Source organism: Pieris napi, chromosome 12, assembly GCF_905475465.1.
Source record: "Pieris napi chromosome 12, ilPieNapi1.2, whole genome shotgun sequence".
Taxonomy (NCBI): Eukaryota; Metazoa; Arthropoda; class Insecta; order Lepidoptera; family Pieridae; genus Pieris; species Pieris napi.
The window spans coordinates 11,461,659-11,482,003 of record NC_062245.1 but is presented as its reverse complement, the minus strand read 5'-3'; the positions used below and the strand labels follow the sequence as shown (position 1 = coordinate 11,482,003).

General features: G+C 33.2%; 1 protein-coding gene across 8 annotated transcripts in view; it reads right to left on the bottom strand.

Moving 5' to 3' along the window:
• LOC125054291 (syntaxin-1A) overlaps positions 1–20,345 on the bottom strand; it is a 64,186-nt gene that overhangs the window by 20,172 nt on the left and 23,669 nt on the right. For all 8 annotated transcript variants that reach the window (XM_047656064.1, XM_047656068.1, XM_047656066.1 and 5 more), the window contains exons 2-3: positions 16,291–16,374; positions 2,992–3,091 (exon numbers count right to left, since the gene is read on the bottom strand). In XM_047656064.1, the coding sequence (XP_047512020.1) occupies positions 2,992–3,091; positions 16,291–16,374 (184 nt within the window). The remainder of the gene's footprint in view (positions 1–2,991; positions 3,092–16,290; positions 16,375–20,345) is intronic.

Below are 20,345 nucleotides of genomic sequence, written 5' to 3'. Positions count from 1 at the left end.
AATTATTTTTTGATAATCTAATTACCGAAATAATGAATGCTATAAGGCTAATATCACGCAACCACCGAGGGTGGTACAGCTATTTATATAATAATATGGCCCTGTAACTCCTTTACGAAATTTAGTTCTAGATTAGTTAACAATTAATTTAATAGAGGGTATATAAAACATTTTACTTACTATTAGATCGGTTACTATTCAAATCTTTTTAGTGACTTAATTTACTGTTAACTCATAATATATGTTAGTAAGTACGTATATGTATAGCTTTGTTTCGATTTTTAAGATATATATAGGATGGTCAAAAAGTCGTGGATCAAACTCAAAAAGGGGATAGATGAGGTCATCAGCTGCAAAAAATTGTTCTACGGGAGGTCTCTAAAAATCCTTCTTAATGAACATGCTTAAAAAACAACACAACACCTTTGGGTTTTTAAAAGTTGGTTAAAAATAAAACATACATAATTAAAAATGAGGGTAGGTATTACAAAAAAAAGTTAAAATATCTGCCCATACCAATTCATTTCATAAAACCCATATCAAAGTTGCCAAAATCTCTCCTTAATAGGACAGATTCATTATATTTAATTATTCAGTCCAATGTTAACATTTTTCCCCTTTCCGCGAGCATTAATTTGACCGCACGAAATGTCTCTGACATCGGTAACAACAATCCCCCACACGGCCTCTTCTAAGCCGACATGTACAGGGCAAAGTACTCATTAATTTTATTTACCTCCACTGCAGTATTACCGTTCCATCTGACACGCAACATTTCATCTATTTTTACCACAATTTTTACGTGGCCCTAATTTATTTGGTGAACTTGATTTAAACGTCTCTTTGAATAGCTTTTTGATTAATCATTTTGTTGTGTAGGTGTACCAATCTTTTTACTTTATTATTAAGTATTAATAAGAAATAAACTAAGACAATTACATAGTATTAGCGATTAAAAAGAGTGGCGGAGAGTTTATTGCCAGTTCGTCTCGTCCGTTCAACGCCCTTGATTTGAGAACTGTCAGTAAATGTAAAATTAGAAGCATTTATTATGTATACATTGTGTAACCTAAATGAATAAGGTATTTCTATCTTTTCTGGCTTCTAGCTAGGCTCTATACCCTGAATATCAGACGTAATTACCATGGGTTACAGATTTTGTAGAATTATTTCTGTAGAAAAACGTTTTCCATAGAAGATTGCAGTGTAAAGCAAATAAGCCTTGAATAAGGTTTTAACATCTAACCTCATCTATTTAATTCAATTTCAACTTTAAATTGAGGAAAATGTTGAAATAAACTTGGCAAGTAAAATGTGTAAATCCATTTGGCTACACGCTCGTACGGCTCCAGTCTATTCATGTGTTCTGTTAGTGATTCCCAAGAGAAATGTAATCGTCGACATAGTTCAAATGTAAGTATAAACTTCGTCATTTTTATTTAAGCTTGCCTTACTATTGTTTTAGCGTCAACATAACTAGAATTTTCCTTGGTTTTATTTCTATATTGCACGTTTGAGATGTTTGTTTTATCAATATTACCTTTATTTTTAAAAACTAACGAACATAACTTAATATTAAATTGTTAGTCAACCAAAATCTTCCCACACATAGACAAATAGATTTCTGATTCCTTGATATAATTTTCGTTCTGGAAATCAGCGATTTGAACCCAACCCCAGTTACAAACGGACGGTCGGTGTCGGCCTCGGAGGCAATAAGGTTAAATAATTTTATATTTATATTCACGTTTGTACTAAAAAAAACTTTGCAACTAAAAAACGGTAGGACATTACGAAAGCTCTTGCTACGCCATTGACTTTCAGAACCATTTTCTTCGCCCAAAGACTACCTCTACAAACATTGGGCATAGTAAAATTTCCTTATTAAATATGGATGAAAATAACTCAAATACCCGGACTCATTTCAGGGCAACACAAAAAGCTTCACACTTTCACAAGCAGCCTTTAGAGCTATCTCTCATCTACTTAATAAAGAATTTTTAAAATGTTCATTATTATAAAATGCTTTGAACACTTGCAATTCGTGTCATAATTATTATTACAAGTGCTTCCAAGAATTTCATATTTATTGTATAATTGATGAGGTTGATATGTTCAGTTTACGTTCAAATTATTCAAACAGTACCTACCTAGGCAGAACATTATACTGTTACAACATTCGTTACAGTCCTGTCGCAAGTTAAATTAGGTCAACCTAAGCTGTAGCCACTGTTAAAAGGTTTTTGCATATTATTTAATATAAGTCTGGAATGAAACCTCGTTACATAAAGTAATGATAATTGATTCGCGTCTTTTATATTACCAACATCTTTTTTGATTCTCCATAAACTGTCTGTGATATGACATATTATATAACTAGTCTGGCCATAAATACTGTTACATAATTTTTTTTTTCAACTTTTTTAATTTTAAACATAGATAAAAGGCCATTTCGAATATAATTTTTTATTTTTTTTATTTTTTGTTGTGAATAATTAATATGTAATATTATTAAAATGTTAGGTATACATTAACAGAACTTATGGCTGGACTAGGTAGAGATGTGAGATATATTCAATACGTACAATAAATAAATGAATTACGTATTTATGCTGTAGAAATTAAATTAGAAATTGCAGGTACCAGGCACACATGCATCGCTAGCTATCCTGACTTTACAATACTAATTATCTATAAATAGTTCTCTAAATAGACTTAACTCATACTAAAGGATCACTTCTAAAACAATTTAGAAGCCCACGCTTTTATCCGACTCCGACCCAATACACCCACAAACAAGAAATGCTACAGATAGCAGACACGCCCACGATTTATCCACTCGTGGGTGCAAAGGGCGAGGTATTATTAGCCCGGCGTCAATCGTTGTTTATTTTTGCACGTTGACTTTAAAGCTTTAACATTTCCAGCTGCCTTATTTTACGTGATATTTCTATAACCTTTGCGGAGGCGATAAAATTAATTCACACTTACTTTCATCTGACTGGGGGGCCGATAGAATGGCACTGTGCTTTTTCTTTACCTCCTCGACGTTAGCCTGAATCTTATCTATCATCTCCCGTATCTCTTCCACCTGGAGACAAACATTAAAATAAGTATTATCACATACATGTAGTACACGCAGAGTCTTTCAAACAAGGAAAATTAATAATGCTAATTTACAAAACACTTGAGACAATACTACGACCTTATCTATCATTTTAAGGGCAAGAATACAAGGCTTTTGTGCCTTTCAAAACAATGATAGTTTTACCGAGGCCGAGAAATTAACACTACTTATAAAAAATAATTTAAATCATACACTTCTCTAAACATCCTGGTTTAGAAACAAGATAATATTTGTTAGCTTTTAATATTTATTTAATTAAATTCTTAACATTTTTTATTAAACACTCTTATGAATCTTGCTACAAGTGCGCAAGTGCAATAATTACTCATTTGACTCGAACATCTCCCCGAAATGGGATGGCCGAGTCGGAGTAGGGAACAGAACCCGTTATACAGTTTATGTAAAGTCAGCGAAATGAATTATAGTGAATCAAGTCATCATTGGAGTGTTTAATTTCCTACCCAAGAACTAGATCAACTTAACACATTATTAATAATGCATCCCTTGCATCACTGTTTAAGTACCAAATCGTATTTTTGTGTCCATAATTAACGCAGGGTCATTGCAATAAAGCTTTAATGTTGCGGCAATTAGCAAGAGGCAATGGCACTACAATGCAATGCCACAGAAAATGACTATCGACCCTCACAGGTTAAGCATCACTGCATAAGACCTTCTGAAATGTTAACCTCATTACCTAATTCGCTTAAATTTCATATAATATTAAGGAAAGGGTTCAACGTTCGAAGAATAAAAAAAGAACCGGGACAGTAATTATCTGAAGAGCGTGAAAGCGTCTGCAAAGAACTCTTCAAGTCTCTTAACAATGGGCATAACATACAAATGGTAGTTTCAAATTCTATCGCACATAAAACTCGTACAGAAACTGCAATATATATTTTATAAATTGGTATATTTTATGAGATTACTATGAATCATTGGTTTCCGAACGCTCTGTAATAGTGCTATACATAAATAACTTATCCCGCTAGTCGAGCAAATCATAGAGTCGCCGTCTTTAAAATTATAAACAAATATAAAAACACTTCTCAGAAACCGACGGAGGCAGCCATGTTGGTGCTGGCCATGACGCTATAATTACCAACCCAGTAGAGAAACGGGGAGAGAGGGTGTTAGTAGGTATAGCCTAGTGATACATTCCTATTTATTTTTTATTTTATCAGAGCCCCGTTTATTCTATACAAGCTGAGTACTAAAAAATATCAGTGGCGCTACAACCTCTTTAGGCCTCAGATTTCTGAATCTGTTTCATGATCATTTTTCAATTTAATAGGCAAGTAGGACAGCCTCCTGTGCCTGACACAACGCCGTCGACGTTTTGGGTCTAAGACATGTCGGTTTCCTCACGATGTTTTCCTTCACCGTTCGGGCGAATGTTAAATGCGCACATAGAAAGAAAGTGCATTGCACAGCCGTGGATCGAACCTACGACCTCAGGGATGAGAGTCGCACGCTGAAGCTATTAGGCCGACACTGCTCAATCTGAGTACTAAACTAAGACATAAAGTAGTTAATGTTCAAATTACTTAGTAAATAAATCATTAATCATATATTTGTTCAAGAAATCCAATTTGAGGGTCTAATGAAACATAGATAAACAATTCATGTGACACTAATGAAGTTTCTGACATGAATTTTTAACTACAAGTGGACAAAGTTCCAATTGACTTCAAGTTACCCCGATAGACCACAACTTCAGATACGACCAACATTTAATTTAAAAGGTCCCAAACTGAGAGAGAAACGTCTTGAGCATAATACCGTTGAGTACAGTAGGACCAATACAATACACAAAATATTGAATAGTTCTTATTGCACAGTATATATAGGTCCATTTTACAATACACGAAAGTTTAGTCTCATTCAAGGTTTGCCTTGAGTCTGTTTGAAATGGTCTATGTGGAGCCTAAGCCTTCTTTTTACTTTTGCGACAAATTTCCTGTCTATTAAATTAAAATAGTGATACGTCCTCGACATACACTTATAAAATTCAACAACTTTTTAATATTTTATATTATACACCTAAACAAGAGACATAGTAGGCTTCTTTTTTAGATGACGTATAAAACAATAGTAAGAATTGATTATGAACATGACATTATATCTACATAATCATACCTCTTCACAAACTATGTACCTACAATCGTCTATCACATGACTTTACAACTCAAAAGTGTTTCACAAGACCACTAAAAGACTTTTATTCACGAGACATTCATCGCGTGTACCACAATAGATGTCACCAAGATTAAAAATTACATCAAGTTTTCCTACACATTTATTTTTCAACTTTCAGTAAGTATTTACAGTAAGGATATAAGAAACGATGTAACTTTGGTAAGTTTATAATTTTTTTATGATACCCCGGGGCAATCGAGCCTACGGGAAATCATAAAAGGCAGCTACCGCAGACCATAGACAATCATGTTAGTGGGTGAGTTGCCGACCTTTGAGGGTTTTTGAGGATAACGCCCCATTTTTAAACACTTGGAGGTCATATTTCTTTCCACAAATGGGGATAGTTCTTAAAATTAAATGCCTATGGAAGTGGACTGTGAAGGATTTCTAGCCATGGAGGTGATGCGGAGACCTTGAATTATTTCGGCTTGAACGGTCATGAAACGAGGCATCAGGAATAAAAATGGACTGCTCGTACAGTGAAAGGGAGGAAATCGACATGTCTGGCTCAATAAAGCGTGTCAGCATGGGCGGATGGTGAATTTGTGGGGCTCTGAGCTATTACGGGGAAGTCCCCAGTAATAGGTGCGAAAAATACACTAACAGAAAACAAGCGACGGGGAATTCCCCGTTCCGTTCGATAAATCGGACATGGGTTGATTAATCTCAGGGATACAAACCTTATGATTGGATGTTTTAAAATTTCAGATATGTTTTAAATTATAATATCGCCTATTGTTTTCAGCTGCAGCCCAAGGCTTCGTGGATACAAAGGGTCCCCAGTCCCTGGGCTGCAGCCAAAGAAGCCCTTAAGCAGATCCGCCCTCGCGTGTCAGGCACAAACAGTATCAGTGACTCTAATAAATCATGCAGAAATTTGATACCATGACCAAGCCGGCTACTGAATTATTATTAAATTACGATGACAACAACTTGTTTGACTTACAACCTGCATATTTATAAGTCAAAATATAATTCAAAACAGTAAAGTGCTTACTCTTACTTATTATACAAATGTGCCTTTAAAATCATACCCCTTGAAAGCATTACTTTTACAAACTTCTGAGAAGGTGATAAATAAGTCCGTTCGCTATCGCGTGGCTATTTTTTAATACAGTTCGTGCCACATGCTGCAACCCACAGCCGTATTGTCCATACAGCACCTTTAGAATTTGAATAACTTTGGGTACTTCTTTACAGTCATACATAAATATGAAATAGCTGCCTTGTTAGGAGGTCACCCTGTAATACGTTTAAATATATTCTTCGAGTGCGATAGGCTAATTGAATTACACCTATGATGTCATTCCGCGTGACTCAGCCTTCACGGAATTCACTAATATATGGACTAACATTTATCTTAAGATAAAAATTAATGATGCATATTTTATTTAATAACTAAAGTCATGATAAAACGTAGCGACTAGCACTTTTATTCTTAACTAGCTGGCCTGGCGAACATCGTACCGCCTAACAGTCGATTCTTTATTTTTAAAAAATACTTATTCTGCTATTCGGGACACCGGTCTAGCTAGTAAGATAAAAAAGGAAGTTGATAAGACAACAAATACATTATGTCAAAAAATAAAAATTTACCTTACCGGAACCCCTCCACTAACACTTGAACTTTATTATAAGTATTGTTTTTAGACTTTTTCACTCAATTTTTTTTAATTTTTCTCTCCGTAAGAACCATCCTCGTACTTCAAGGAATATTATAAAAAAAGAATTGGCCAAATTGGTCCAGGCGTTGTTGAGTTATGCGCTTACCAACACATTTTCCGATTCATTTTATTATAGATAGTCCACCGTTTTCACTATAGAGCTCACTCATCTGTCTCCTTTTACCACAGCGCAAACACAATTTGACAGAAAGAAATGAATACTTTGGTTAAAAGAGTTCAAATAACTGATTTGTGTATAAGGGGGTTAAAGTGCAGAGTAACATTTTTCTCATATTTTCTCACAGGCAACACAACACAGCGTGGAAACCTCACCCGCACCGATGCTTTATAAATGTCAATACTTAGTTGTAATAATAAAAAAGACTTCAATAGGTATTAAGTTTTTGTACCACACGATTACAAGTCTATGACAACGCTACGTTTACGAAGTAATATTTTTTTCATACATTTGTCTTCACTAAAGACATCATGGAACATTACGATCTAGGCCAACTTAAGACTAATAAGTAATTTAAGTCTAACCTAATTTACTAATAAGGATATTTAACATAAGAAAGTGAACAATACTACTTAAAGTCTCTATTAAAGAGAAGACACCCAGTTCTTGTGTCACGGAGCTATTACATGATTACAAAAACTGAATATTGAAGTCAAGAACGCTATCAGAGGTACCGATGCGAATTAAGAGAGTTTTATGAATATTTAATAGTAATTAATGGCAATAATACACTAGTCGGTGGCTTTAAAACTAATTTTTCAGAGACATTTATTACTCTAGCGGTATTTGCGTGGGAAAATAACAAGTAGGTACCTTAAATGTCACTACATCGCAACACCTTCAAAAGGTTATAACAGACAAATGTAGATAAGATTACTTATTATATTGTCTTATTACGAGAATAAGACTTATAATAAGGCAATAACATACAGCACAACTACAATTTGACTGGGAATTCGAAATGTACTTTTAATCAATTATTGTAAAATTGATGATTAATTCAGAGATCGTACTAAAACTGTGCCAGAAAGACAAATCGATACACTAGTAATATTATCCATTCTAAAAAATATTAACATACACTATGCTATGCATAATATTTTGCTGACTACGAATTATTAATTTAATATAAGCATGGCTATCAATTTTTTAGCAACTCTCGATATTTTTAAATATTAAATTTGATAAAACATTTCGTTCATTATTTTTTTAAATCACTAAAAATTTCATTATTTTCCGGCCTGTTAAAACTGTATCGAAATTGACATTTCATTTTCATTAAAAAAATATAGTCTAAAACCTACCTGTAGTTTTAATAACTATAGACACTTTACAATCGTTTTAGTTAGTTGATGGTAGATTCTGAATCGACAAAGTCAAGAATAAGCGCAATCTCCGAAACCCGTTCGTCAATATTCAATACGTTTTTGACATTCACACTTAAAATCAAATTCAAAATATAATTTATTAGGTAAGGTACAATTGATGAACGTCTAACATCTAAATTTACATTTAATTATAAGTCTTAACCCAGAAACCTGTACTGAAACCAGTAACTGTAGACAAGCATATAAAAAGGAAATAGATTTTTAATATGTATACAATGGTAGAAATGTAAATACATTTTCCGAGAGCATTTTTCGTACACAGCGATCTAATTTATTGAACCAGAAAGATAACGAATAGTTATCTCTCATAAAATATGGCTGCTATTTAATCAAATGCTTAATTTGTAACTGTACAAGTTCACGGTTACGGAGGGATTAGAAATTTACTTTAAATTGCCTACATTATTAAATAATAGGAAGACATTTTAATATTTTTTTTATTGAGGAGAATGGATTTCCGCAGAGCGTGGGACTCGATCTAAAACCCCTCCCACCATTCATGTCACTGTTGGGGTAACTTTCGGTCGCGTAAGCATTCTACCAAGAGACCACGTGACTAGCTGCTATAGCAACCATCTTCCATTACATTGACATCGCCTTACAATACTTTACAGTAGGGGTGATTCGTCGCCGTATTCTCGCTCGCAAATACAACGCAATGTGGTGCTTCGTCACATCTGGCAGATTTGTGCCCCGCTTTTCGGCACTTATATCACACATTGCTATGGTCCTCAGTGTATGAGAAAGACGCCCGTGTGTCCTAATTCCAAACATTTATAGCATAGCAGGGGATGCACTTAAATAATAAGAAGACATAGTATTTGTTAAAGAAATAAATAACGCAGTAGAACGGCCTGGTCACAAATATATCTTCCAATCTGAATCGTATGTATTAAAACGTACCTATTTCAAAAAAATACGTAGCCCCAAGGTTTTGACTCCGATAGACAATCTTTTTTCAGACAAATTATTAAAAAAAGTGAGATGATTATGAGAAAGTACTAACTATATTAGCTGTTTTTCCTAGACTATTTTCTCATTTAGTAAGCGTGCCACTCAACTGTTATAAGTAAGCAATTCTTTATATTACAAACATCACATATACGTTAACTAAATAGGTCAGGTTTAATTACAATAAATAAAAAAGAAGCAAAGGACATAACGTCGAGACTGAAATATCCCAGACAACACGTTTTATTTTATTCAAAATGCCAGGGGTTTTAAGACTTGACGGAAACACAATAATCCTACAGGAAATAAGTTTCTCTTTATTTAAAATAAGTGAATAAGATCTGAGAAGGAATGGATATAAAAGCTACTTTTATTTATTGTATTTTGAAGTGAAACTCCTTAAGGCGCATGAGGGTAAAATTTTTACGGAACGTCACGAAGATGTGCAGCGTTTTTGTTGAAGAAAAGGGAGAGAGCGATTGAGACCGATTAAGATAAATTGTAAAGGTTAGAGACGTTATAGAAATTCAATTTTTAAAATTAAAATTTCGTAAAGGGAATTTATGAAATATTAGTATTTTATGCAAAATAATTTATTGAAATTTCTAAGAACGAATTGTAAATTGAAATGCCACGTGTTTTTATTATCGAAGAAATAAATTAAAAAAATTAATTTATAATTTCTATTAATTTTCGACACTTTTATTATTTTAATAACAACTAAATTCTTTAAATTCCTAAACATATCTTCCCTTTTCCCTCCCTCTAAGTCTCGGAAATCTAAAGTTTTAGATTTGTATAAATATGAACAAAATTAAAAATTTGTTTGCCAAAGAAGTTTTACTTCTGACATGTGTACTTTGTACGCACTTTTTTATTATTAACTGTATGTATTTTGATACATTTCTTCTGTCTTCCCTTAAGATGGCTTTATGTAGATTATTTTTCGAAGCCTCCTACATTACTAAGACTATTGAATACTGATATGCATACATTCAGAACAAATGAAAAAGGCTCAAAGGTCAATAAGTGAATGACGTCACAGGTCGTTCGTCTCGATGGGCGTCCGTCGCCACCCTGTCGCCAACAGCGTATGTTACGTCTTTGCGGTCGACTTTCCAAAAATTAGGCTAATGTGAGTTAAGAAGTATTACAGTAGACTGAATCCCATTTATTCCTTTATATTGTATAATTTACAAGGACACAGTCTTAATATAACTTATTTTAGAATATAGGTCAGTCACAACCAAATTCTTAAGTATTTCTAGTATAAGTCAATTGTTTAAACCTAATACACAAATTATACAAAAAATTTAAGATTTCAGATCTGTAGTCGTTCACAGAGACGTTGATTAAGGAAGCACCTAGACAGGCGTGCTAAGCAAAAGGCCGCAATCTCAAGTGATTTGTGAAATGCGGATACGTAAGTCGAGTTTTGTGTAAAAAGATTCAGCAAGATCCCGTATGACAAATGGTTTTTAAGATACTGGAGTCACACTAAGGACTAATCCTCGACTCTGAATATCACCCTTAGAGTTAAGTAAACACGATAAACCTTACAAAAAGCTAAAAAGCTTTCCTTAAATAAATTTAATTGGTGGAAAACGTGGTTTATTCATAAACAAAATAGGTTAATTGTCAAGAATAAAGTTATAATGATATAAGTTTAAAACATTACGTAGGTCTAACTTTCCAGACAGATTTATGTGGAGAGTATTATGTATAGTTATGTAAGTCGTATTCTGGCATACATAACATGCAAATGAATTGCGGTACCATGATGAATAGCAAACAGATTGAATTCACAGTCAAAGAATAATGGTGTCATGGTTTTAGTTGTATAGAATGTTGATGCATTTATAAAATAGATAATAATTTTCCGGACAACCCTATTTTTTATTGAGGAGAAAGCATTTCTGCACAGAGTTTGGGACTCGCTCCAAAAGCCGTATCTTGGGGTCGCGTAAGCATTCTACCAACAATAAAAAGAATGTTGAATAACCACTTGTAATTTCCATCCTCAGCCTAGAATGAACCTCACAGTCTATTTTCTAAAGAAGCATACTCACTGCTTGCCTTAGAAATTCGACCGTGTCGTCCGTGTAAGGTTAAAGCACTCGCCCGGTACCGCACAACCATCCCAAAGGCCGAGAATAAATTTAAAGTTACTTAAAACTTGCACTCGAACCGGGAATCGAACCCGATACCCCTCACCTAGCGGACACTTAATAAGACCGCTAGGCTATGAGGCCCTTTCCGGACAACCCTAGGAAAAAGGTGAAATTTATTTGTATAAAATGTATATAGTACAATGTTAGTATAGGTCAGATTTTTGAGCACTTTAAGTATGTAACAACCTGCAAAGCGTTGCGGATGAGTCTAGCGCGAAGTATGTATGAGTCGAAGCGGAAACGTAATATCTATGTATGTATGTATGTTTATAACTTATTAGATTTTATATTAGGACAGGTCGAGACTGAATCCTCTGGTCTAGACCTGTTTTTTTTATATAATAGGAGGCACTTCTATTATTATTATATCTATAATCTTCTGCTGTAGCAGGAAATTTACTGACTAACAAACTGTAGTTATGGTATTTTGCATACACGCGCATTTGTATTGTTTCATTCTATTTTTTGTTATGGAAGATCTAGGAACGCTGGCACAGATATACTTAGTAGGTGATCGAAATCATTTGAAGAAATGCTTAATATTTAACATCAAAGATCACTTTTCACTCTACAATCGATAATTTCTACGTGATATTGCCTTTGCCAAATAGCATTAGGCTCCTCAAACTGGGGCTACATGACACAGGAGATTCAATTTCCTCTCCGCATTACCTCGACCCTCTCTTTGGATTAGAATATCCCCGAATAGGAGTAAAGGGATGTTATGTATTTTCAAAACTCCTTACGCAGCTAAACCAACACTTAGATCCGCTAATCAAAATATCCAATCAAGTGCTACGATAGAAATGAATTATGCGATATAATCATCACGAACTAACAATTCAAACGAATTATTTCTACAAATTATCAGTAAAACTAACGAAAAAATATGTCTACACTGTGAAAAGTGAAAGTAAAGAAAAACAAACACTTTATGGTTATCTAAGATAAGCTCTTTGCCGTAACGTAGATAAGATAAGGCAAGAAGGAAATTTACAAATATAGACGTCATTGACGTGACTTGATTGAGTTAGTTGAGCCGTTAGTTTTAAAGCATTTGTATAAATCCACAGACTAATAACAGTCTATACCTTAGAGTCAATCAGTCAGTATGAAGTCCCGTAGCAGTGACGCATTAATTACTAATCATTAGGCTAGTGGGTGATCAGTTTAGTGCCTGGGACATTACATGATCTAAGTTGGTTCCCATTTTTACCATACGAAGTAGTGCCTATAAAAAAGTCTCTTGGTAAGCTGATATTAACGGTTGACGTAGGATTATAAGTAGCTTACTCTACTGATGCTTAGTAGCATACAAACTCAGCTGATTTTAAAGCTCATAATTTATAAAAAAAAGGTGGATAGAATAAATATAAGCGGTAGCAGGAAACGAATGGAGAAAGAGAGCCATCGACAGAGACATTTGGAAAAAGCTGGAGGAGGTCTTTACCCGTGAAGGGGTTCCGATCGACGGTACTGAAGGTAGCTTAAAAACATTTATAAAAATGTAAAATTATCTAAGCTGTGTATTATAATTTGTTTTTTTCATGATTGGAAATAAAACGGGCCCTATTATTATTAATTTATTAAATAAATTATTTTATTCTATCTTCATTCGAAGCCTGAAGTTAATTAATCTCAAAACTCTAAGGGTCCAACGAGATTTAGGTCAAAGTGTGTAAAAACGTCGAAAACATGTTGAATTTTGATAAGCGTCATAGTTCGCGCTGTATATTGTTTTTGAACTCTATTATTTCATCCTAATTTATCATATAGTCTATGAGTATCGATCTCTTAATTAAATAACAACTAAAACCATACACGTGCCGAGTCTTCAACGTTATCACGATGTTTGACCGCGATAAAATCGGCATTGTTCACGATCAAGGATATATTTTCGTGTTATATTTTATGTTTATTTTTATAGTTGATATGAGTAATTATTTGTGTAGGTTTACGACACAACCTATAAAAACGCTACAGTTACAATTTGATCTGAGCAGAGCCGTTTCTCATTTGTGTTGTATTTGATTCTTTGTATTATTTTATCTAATTTTATTTTCTGTGTTGTGTTAATAGTTTGAGTAAACAAATTAATTATAATATGTTAATGTTTCTGTGTAAAAAGAAATAAAGATTCTATAACCATAACTTAGCAGTAATAGTACATCCACAGTCTCACTTTTACCGTTTGTGATGTAAAACACTTATCAATAATATTTTAATTTGAATATATTTGTTAGTAATAGAGCGTCCATATTATCAACAAGTAATACAGACAAAATAAGTTATATAACATAAGAGAGTGTTATTAAATGGTACAAACATTCAACATTACTTATATATATATATGAGTGTGAGTGTATGTGTATACAAAAACGCAGTAAGCAGACTATTGAAGCTTCATACGTTCCAATCGATGACACACAAATTAAATATTAAAAACTACAATATAGACGGAATGTTTATACGTTGCACTTATGTATTTAAATTTGTTTGATTTCCACGAACCTTTGTTGAGGTTATTTAAGCTTTAAGTTTTTAAATTGTTCTTATTAATTAATTTGTTTGTTAGATTTACAACATTTATTTTTAACTCATAACTAACTTTAATTTTTAATACAGATTTATTTATTTACACAAGTAAACACACTCAGCTATTATCACAAAAATCGAGAGCCGACATTCTCGCAAAGAATTGTAGAATTGAAGAAGAATGAACGAACAACATGAAATATGATTCTATTTTAATAATGCTATAAAAGTGAAACAATTCACAAGAAAGAGGATAATTAAAAAATACGAATTTATTCCGAGCACGCTCTGCGTTTAATGGCGGAAATTACACTCGCGAGAGTTCCTCACAAAATGGAAAAAACAGGAGACGTGAGAGAAAGTCCCGTAGATTGTATGACTGCAGAGACGTTACTGTAACTGTTTTACAGATTGTTACCCCCATTACGGTGAAGCAAATTTTGATAAGCTTTGTTACGGGTGGGAGCAGTGTTTTCCTAGTGGCTTCAGCGTGCGACGCTCAACCCTGAGGTCGTAGGTTCGATTCCCGTCTGTGCACCAATGGACTTTCTTTCTATGTGTGCATTTAACATTTGCTCAAACGAAAGGCTGATCACGTACTTGTCTATTAGATTGAAAAATTATTATAAAACAGATTCAGAAATCTGCGGCCCAGACCTAAAGAGATTGTAGCGCCACTGATGTATTTTTTTTTTGTTTGCAAAAGATCAAGGGAAAAATGTGCGTATCGCGTGTCAATCAACATCATCAAAAAGAGGAATATATCTCGCAGAAAACTGCGTACTGGTAAAAGCATGTCTAAAGGACCAGTATCAGCGATTAAGATTCTCATTTACAAAGGATTTTGGTACGAAGCCCTCGAGTGCAGGTAATCTTCAATATTGCCAATCGAACAACCCGCAGTCAAACACACTGAGAGCCTGATGAGATTGCTATTTCGAAGGTTTAAAGACCATTTAACTCCGTGTATTGAAAAATATATATTTTATTAAATTTTAGGGGCGATAAATAGGAACACCGAGGTTCCAAAAATTAGAGGTCGAAAAGCATATATTGTATTTGATATTTGATCCCATTTAAACATTAATGTTATTGTTGTAGTACTGAAACAGAAAAAGTTAAACTGTGACTTCCGAATGTCAAAATCCATTTTTGACGTACCTACTGAAGTTAGACTTACCTAATATTCGTAATTAGCTTACTTATTATATATTAACTGTGACTCACTAACCCTAAGATTAGCTTTCACTTTTTTAATGTTATTATTTTTTAGATTTTAGTTTAGTATTGTTTTGACTTTTGTTACATGTCTTTGTTACGTATATGCTTTGTTAATGTTAGTTATAAAGCCGCCCGTTGCCTTTTTAGGCAACGTACGTTTTTACGTACCTACGTAACCTTTTTTTTATATGTATGTTTAAGGTAACTAAGTGTCAATTAATAAATAAAAAAACTATGTCTTGTACAACTATGGGTATGCATGGGCTTCGATGACTGCCCTTTTTTTGGCGTCCCGTAGTCTCGTTTGCCCCCTATAGGTATAACAAAAGTATATGTGCAATATTTTAATTTTGAAGCTATACTTCTATGTATTAGCGCGTTAGGGAAAAATGATGAGAACATTTTTTTACGATGCGCGCGCACACCGTCACAAGCTGACACCCTGAAGTTAGCTATAGTCAACATTGTAGTTTTTTTGTGGTATTTAAATAAAGTTTATAACGATAATGCGTTATAATAAAACTTTCAACGTAACAAATAGGTACCTTTTTTCTATTCTTAGTGTAGTTTTTTCTACAAACGTAGAATAAAATTTTTAAAAAGATTTTTATCTTGTGAAGCCAAAGAAGTATAACTTCTAACGCGTGAACATAAGTACACACACGTTTATTTATATAAAAACTGACTGACCTATTTAAACTAAACCCATAACTGATCAAGAACATTTATCATTTTTGTCATCCCAAACTGATGTTTTATTTTTACAATACTTTAAGTCCTATTGCTAGTACATACATGACATTATCTATTACATTTCCTATTATCCTAAGCTATTTTTAAATCAAGTTCTAAAAAGTAGAATCTTTACATTCAACATTTAAGTTGGAAAGTCACATTAAAATTTCCGTTATTCTATTATACTAAGGATACAACTCATTCAATTATGAATAGAAATAATTCAACTCAAGCTGGAATTTGGTGTAATTTGGGATTTCTAAAACGGCAATTAACATACCTCACTGAAGAATTCGTCCATGTAGCCGCCCTCGACGGCGACGTTGACATCATCTGGCCCAACGTCATCGTCATCGCTTTGCGCCTGGAAAACATAATAATATTTTAAACTATATAAAAAAATCTGGGCCCTTGATTTCTGTATCTGTTTCATGATGGTGATCATTTGTCAATCTAATAAGCAAGTAGGTAAGGCAGTATTTTCGACTTTCCAGTTCCTTATACCACATAATGGTAACTTTTACGTAGAAAGAGTCACTGAGTGGTCATGAAACGTTTTACTATTGGGTACAGAAAAACGTTACGGCCCGTTACATGGGGGGCGGGGGTCAATAATCTCCAAAAATTGCGTGACGTATTTCTTGAACGCTCCCTAATCAGTTTCCTATGTCTGACACACGCCGTCGTTGATGAATGTTTCAAGGAATAAATATATAATATATGATTTAACTGCTGAAATTTCGATTTACTATTTTTACAGTCGAATTTAAAGAACAATTCAACTTAAGTAATGAAGTATATATTTTTATTGCACGTGTACAAGACAAAAACAATTCATTAGAAGCCCCGAACCCGAACGTTCATTTTGGATTTTTATTTATTTATTTCGGGTAATTCCAAGACGTCATTATATTAAAATTCGTCAAATTCGAGTTATAGAGTTTAAATATCATATACCTAGTATCAATACTTCGTAAGGGAATAACATTTTGTTCGAGTTACAAAGTCTAAATAATTCGAGATACCGCGTATTTAGGAGTTCAGCGGAAGTATTCTCTTAATAGATATCAAAATAAATGAATAGAAACAAGCGCTTTAACAATAAAAGTAAAAAACTGTATTGTTACTATAGAATTCACTCTACGCTACATTTTTAGACCTTCATCTGAACTAGCACTTAAAACTACTAGACAATGCAACATTTTTATCAGTATAAACCAAAATCAATAACAATGATTAACGAATATATTTTTATCTGCTTTCAAATTGTTGATTTAATAATGGATTTTTCCTAACAAATATCTACTTCTATAAAGCCAAGTGGCTTTAGCGTGTGTCTCAATTCTGATCATAGGTACCCCCCGTGCACCAATTGACTTTATCTCTATGTGCTTATTGAACTCTCGCTAGTACAGTGAAAGAAAACATCTCAGGAACCAGAATGCTCAGTTTAATAATAATATATTGGTCGGAATAGTTACAAGTCGTCATTTATTCTGAGAACAAAATGGATAACAAACTCGTCAGTTTTAAATCTACGAGCCGTAGCAATTACTACCAGTTATTACTACAAGACATAGAACACAAGGATAAAAAGTGTATAATAACACGTAGGAAATCAAAGTCTACGAATATTACGTTTATATATAACTAAACACGGTTTTAAATCCTAGCTCTCATAGCTGTAATAGTAACGCCGTATTACACGGACATGTTGTATTCAATACTCTGAGTAACAATAATTGTTCAAGTATATAATGAAAACTTCTTTGTAACAGACTCAGAAATATATTGCCATTTGCCGCTGTTGAGGGCTTACGGGTCTTTACAACTTTTAAATCCAGATAATCTAGGTCACATTATTAATCGTATATCGCGCCTCAAATGCTTTAACAAGATTATAAGTCATAATTAGGTACTAGGTAATAAGTATTTGGCGGCTTATGATCGAAAACTGATAATCGATAAGTCAATATAAATTTATTAAGGATGTGGGGTTTATTTATAGGTAGTTCCCAACCATACCAATTATTGAAAAAAATATTACATGATTGATAGACGCTAGTATTAAGAGGAACTGAAAAAGCTTCTAACAAATAACTTTCATCATTAGCACAGCCCTTAGCATACACACACCTCAAGTACACATACATACTTACACATCACACAACACACTCGAATTAGGTATTCTTAGTTAAATGTATTTAATCTATTTTTATTGGTTTTTCCTTCCGAAGTTTCGCAAATGTTTGATGTTGTATTCCATCAATCAGCTACATCTTTAGTAGGTATAATTGTTTCTTTTTTGTTATACATAATTTATATTTTTTTCTATAAAAACACAATTTCCGACCTTGCTGAGTATTATACTTATTTTTTACCAAGATAACCTCTTCATAGCTTAGGTCGCGCTCTGTTTTATTCAACACAAAAAGTTTACCCAAAAACTAATGAGCCGTAAATCGTTCATGAAAATACTCATTCGTACGTATCTTGACCGATATAGCTTGATAATGATGACACGTTGAAGGAGTATGAACAGCACTTCATAGTTTAAAATATCATCAGCATTTTACATAACGACTCAACTGAAACTAAAGACCGTCTCATAATGTGTCGCACTCTGAATATGGTAATAAACAAAATTTTCACTTTACCCACGCTAGGGGATTTTAACTTTAATATCTCTCGGCAATGGATCCACTTAGTTGAGGTGGGCAGCCATTATTCAATTTATACGGGCAGTTCCGTCCCCACAAAGATCCTATGATCCGGATATGTAGGGATCACCATTCAAAGTTCATGTAAAAGCGAAGTTGTTTGGACCGAAATTCTATCACTCATGCATATCAGGCATACCTTCTCCATACAGCTTATTTAAATTGCAGGTTATTATTTTCATTTATTTATATACTATATATGTTTAATTTTATTTTTATATTTGTTACATGATAAGATCAAAGAACTGTTAGTGCGTACTTTTCAATCTTAGAGCTGCAATATGATTGTTTTTTTTTTTTTTTTTTTTTTTAATTCAAGGTCACCTCAAACATTGTTTTGCCATATAAAGATTAATGCAGTCCTAATATCGCTATTAAAAAATTGGTGATAGAAGGGTAAAAATTATGCAAATTTTTATATTATTATAAGTAATGGAATTTTTGGGCCATATTGCACAGAAATCTTTTAATAAACTTTTGATGACGGGGAAAATAAAAGAAAAAAGGGCACCCTAATACGAATGAGAAATCAATCATAACAGCTACAAGCAGAATTTAATTTAAAAAATATAGTGAATGTTAAATACATTTTGCCATAGTCATAAATGAAATAAAAAAAACGTTGACTTTTATTTTAGCATAAGTTTGATACCAAAATTTTTGTACAAAACTAAATAAATATTATATAGACCCACGGAATATACAGAAAAAATCATATACATCGGTAAAGCCGTGTCACAGGAGTTTCCTTAGTAACTAGACTATATACTTTTCGATATATGTGATATTAATGAGAGTTGTTTGGCTAAATTTAACATAAACTTCTAAACATAATCATAGCTTTTCTCTACAAGCAAACTATATCGACCCATCCCGTCCGGCAACGATAGACAGCCCTTTAGCAAAATTCTTACAACCGATTTTTTATTATCATTTTTTTCATGAATGGAGGCATAGTTACCCAGTTACTATGCATAACGCGCAGGCTTTGTCATAGACCCAGCAAGAAGTCCGTATGTAGGTCACGGCAAAGTTGTTGGCAGCGCCATAGGCATTATAATAAAACCATTACGCGATAAGACCACGGGATATTCCCATAATAAGCAGCTTTATTAATGTCCAGGTAAATGGATAACTACCAAATAACATTTACATTTATAACTACTAAATGGTAGTTAAATTTATAGTAAAATATTAATATAATAATTATTGATAAATGGAAATTAAATTTTGTTTATTATTGATACAAGAGCATTTATATATATATACCTTGATTCATGTGCACTTTATTTTTTATGTATCCTTTATTAGTTTAGTTTGTTTTATGTTCCTGTTTAGTTTTTTTTCTTAATAACTATTATGGTAATATGTATTTTTGGACTTCTTGCCTACCTTATCTAATTTAATACATTTTTTTTCACAGTGGTTGCCTGGAAGAGATCGCTCGAAAGCGATAAGGCCGCCAGTCGCCCTCCTTTTCATTTAATTATGTTCAAGTTTTATATTGCAATGCAACGAAGTGTTAATAAATAAATATGGTTTTAAATTTAAACTGACGAAAATATAACAATTATATTTAAAGACGTATACGACGGGATACTTGTTAAAAGTTGGG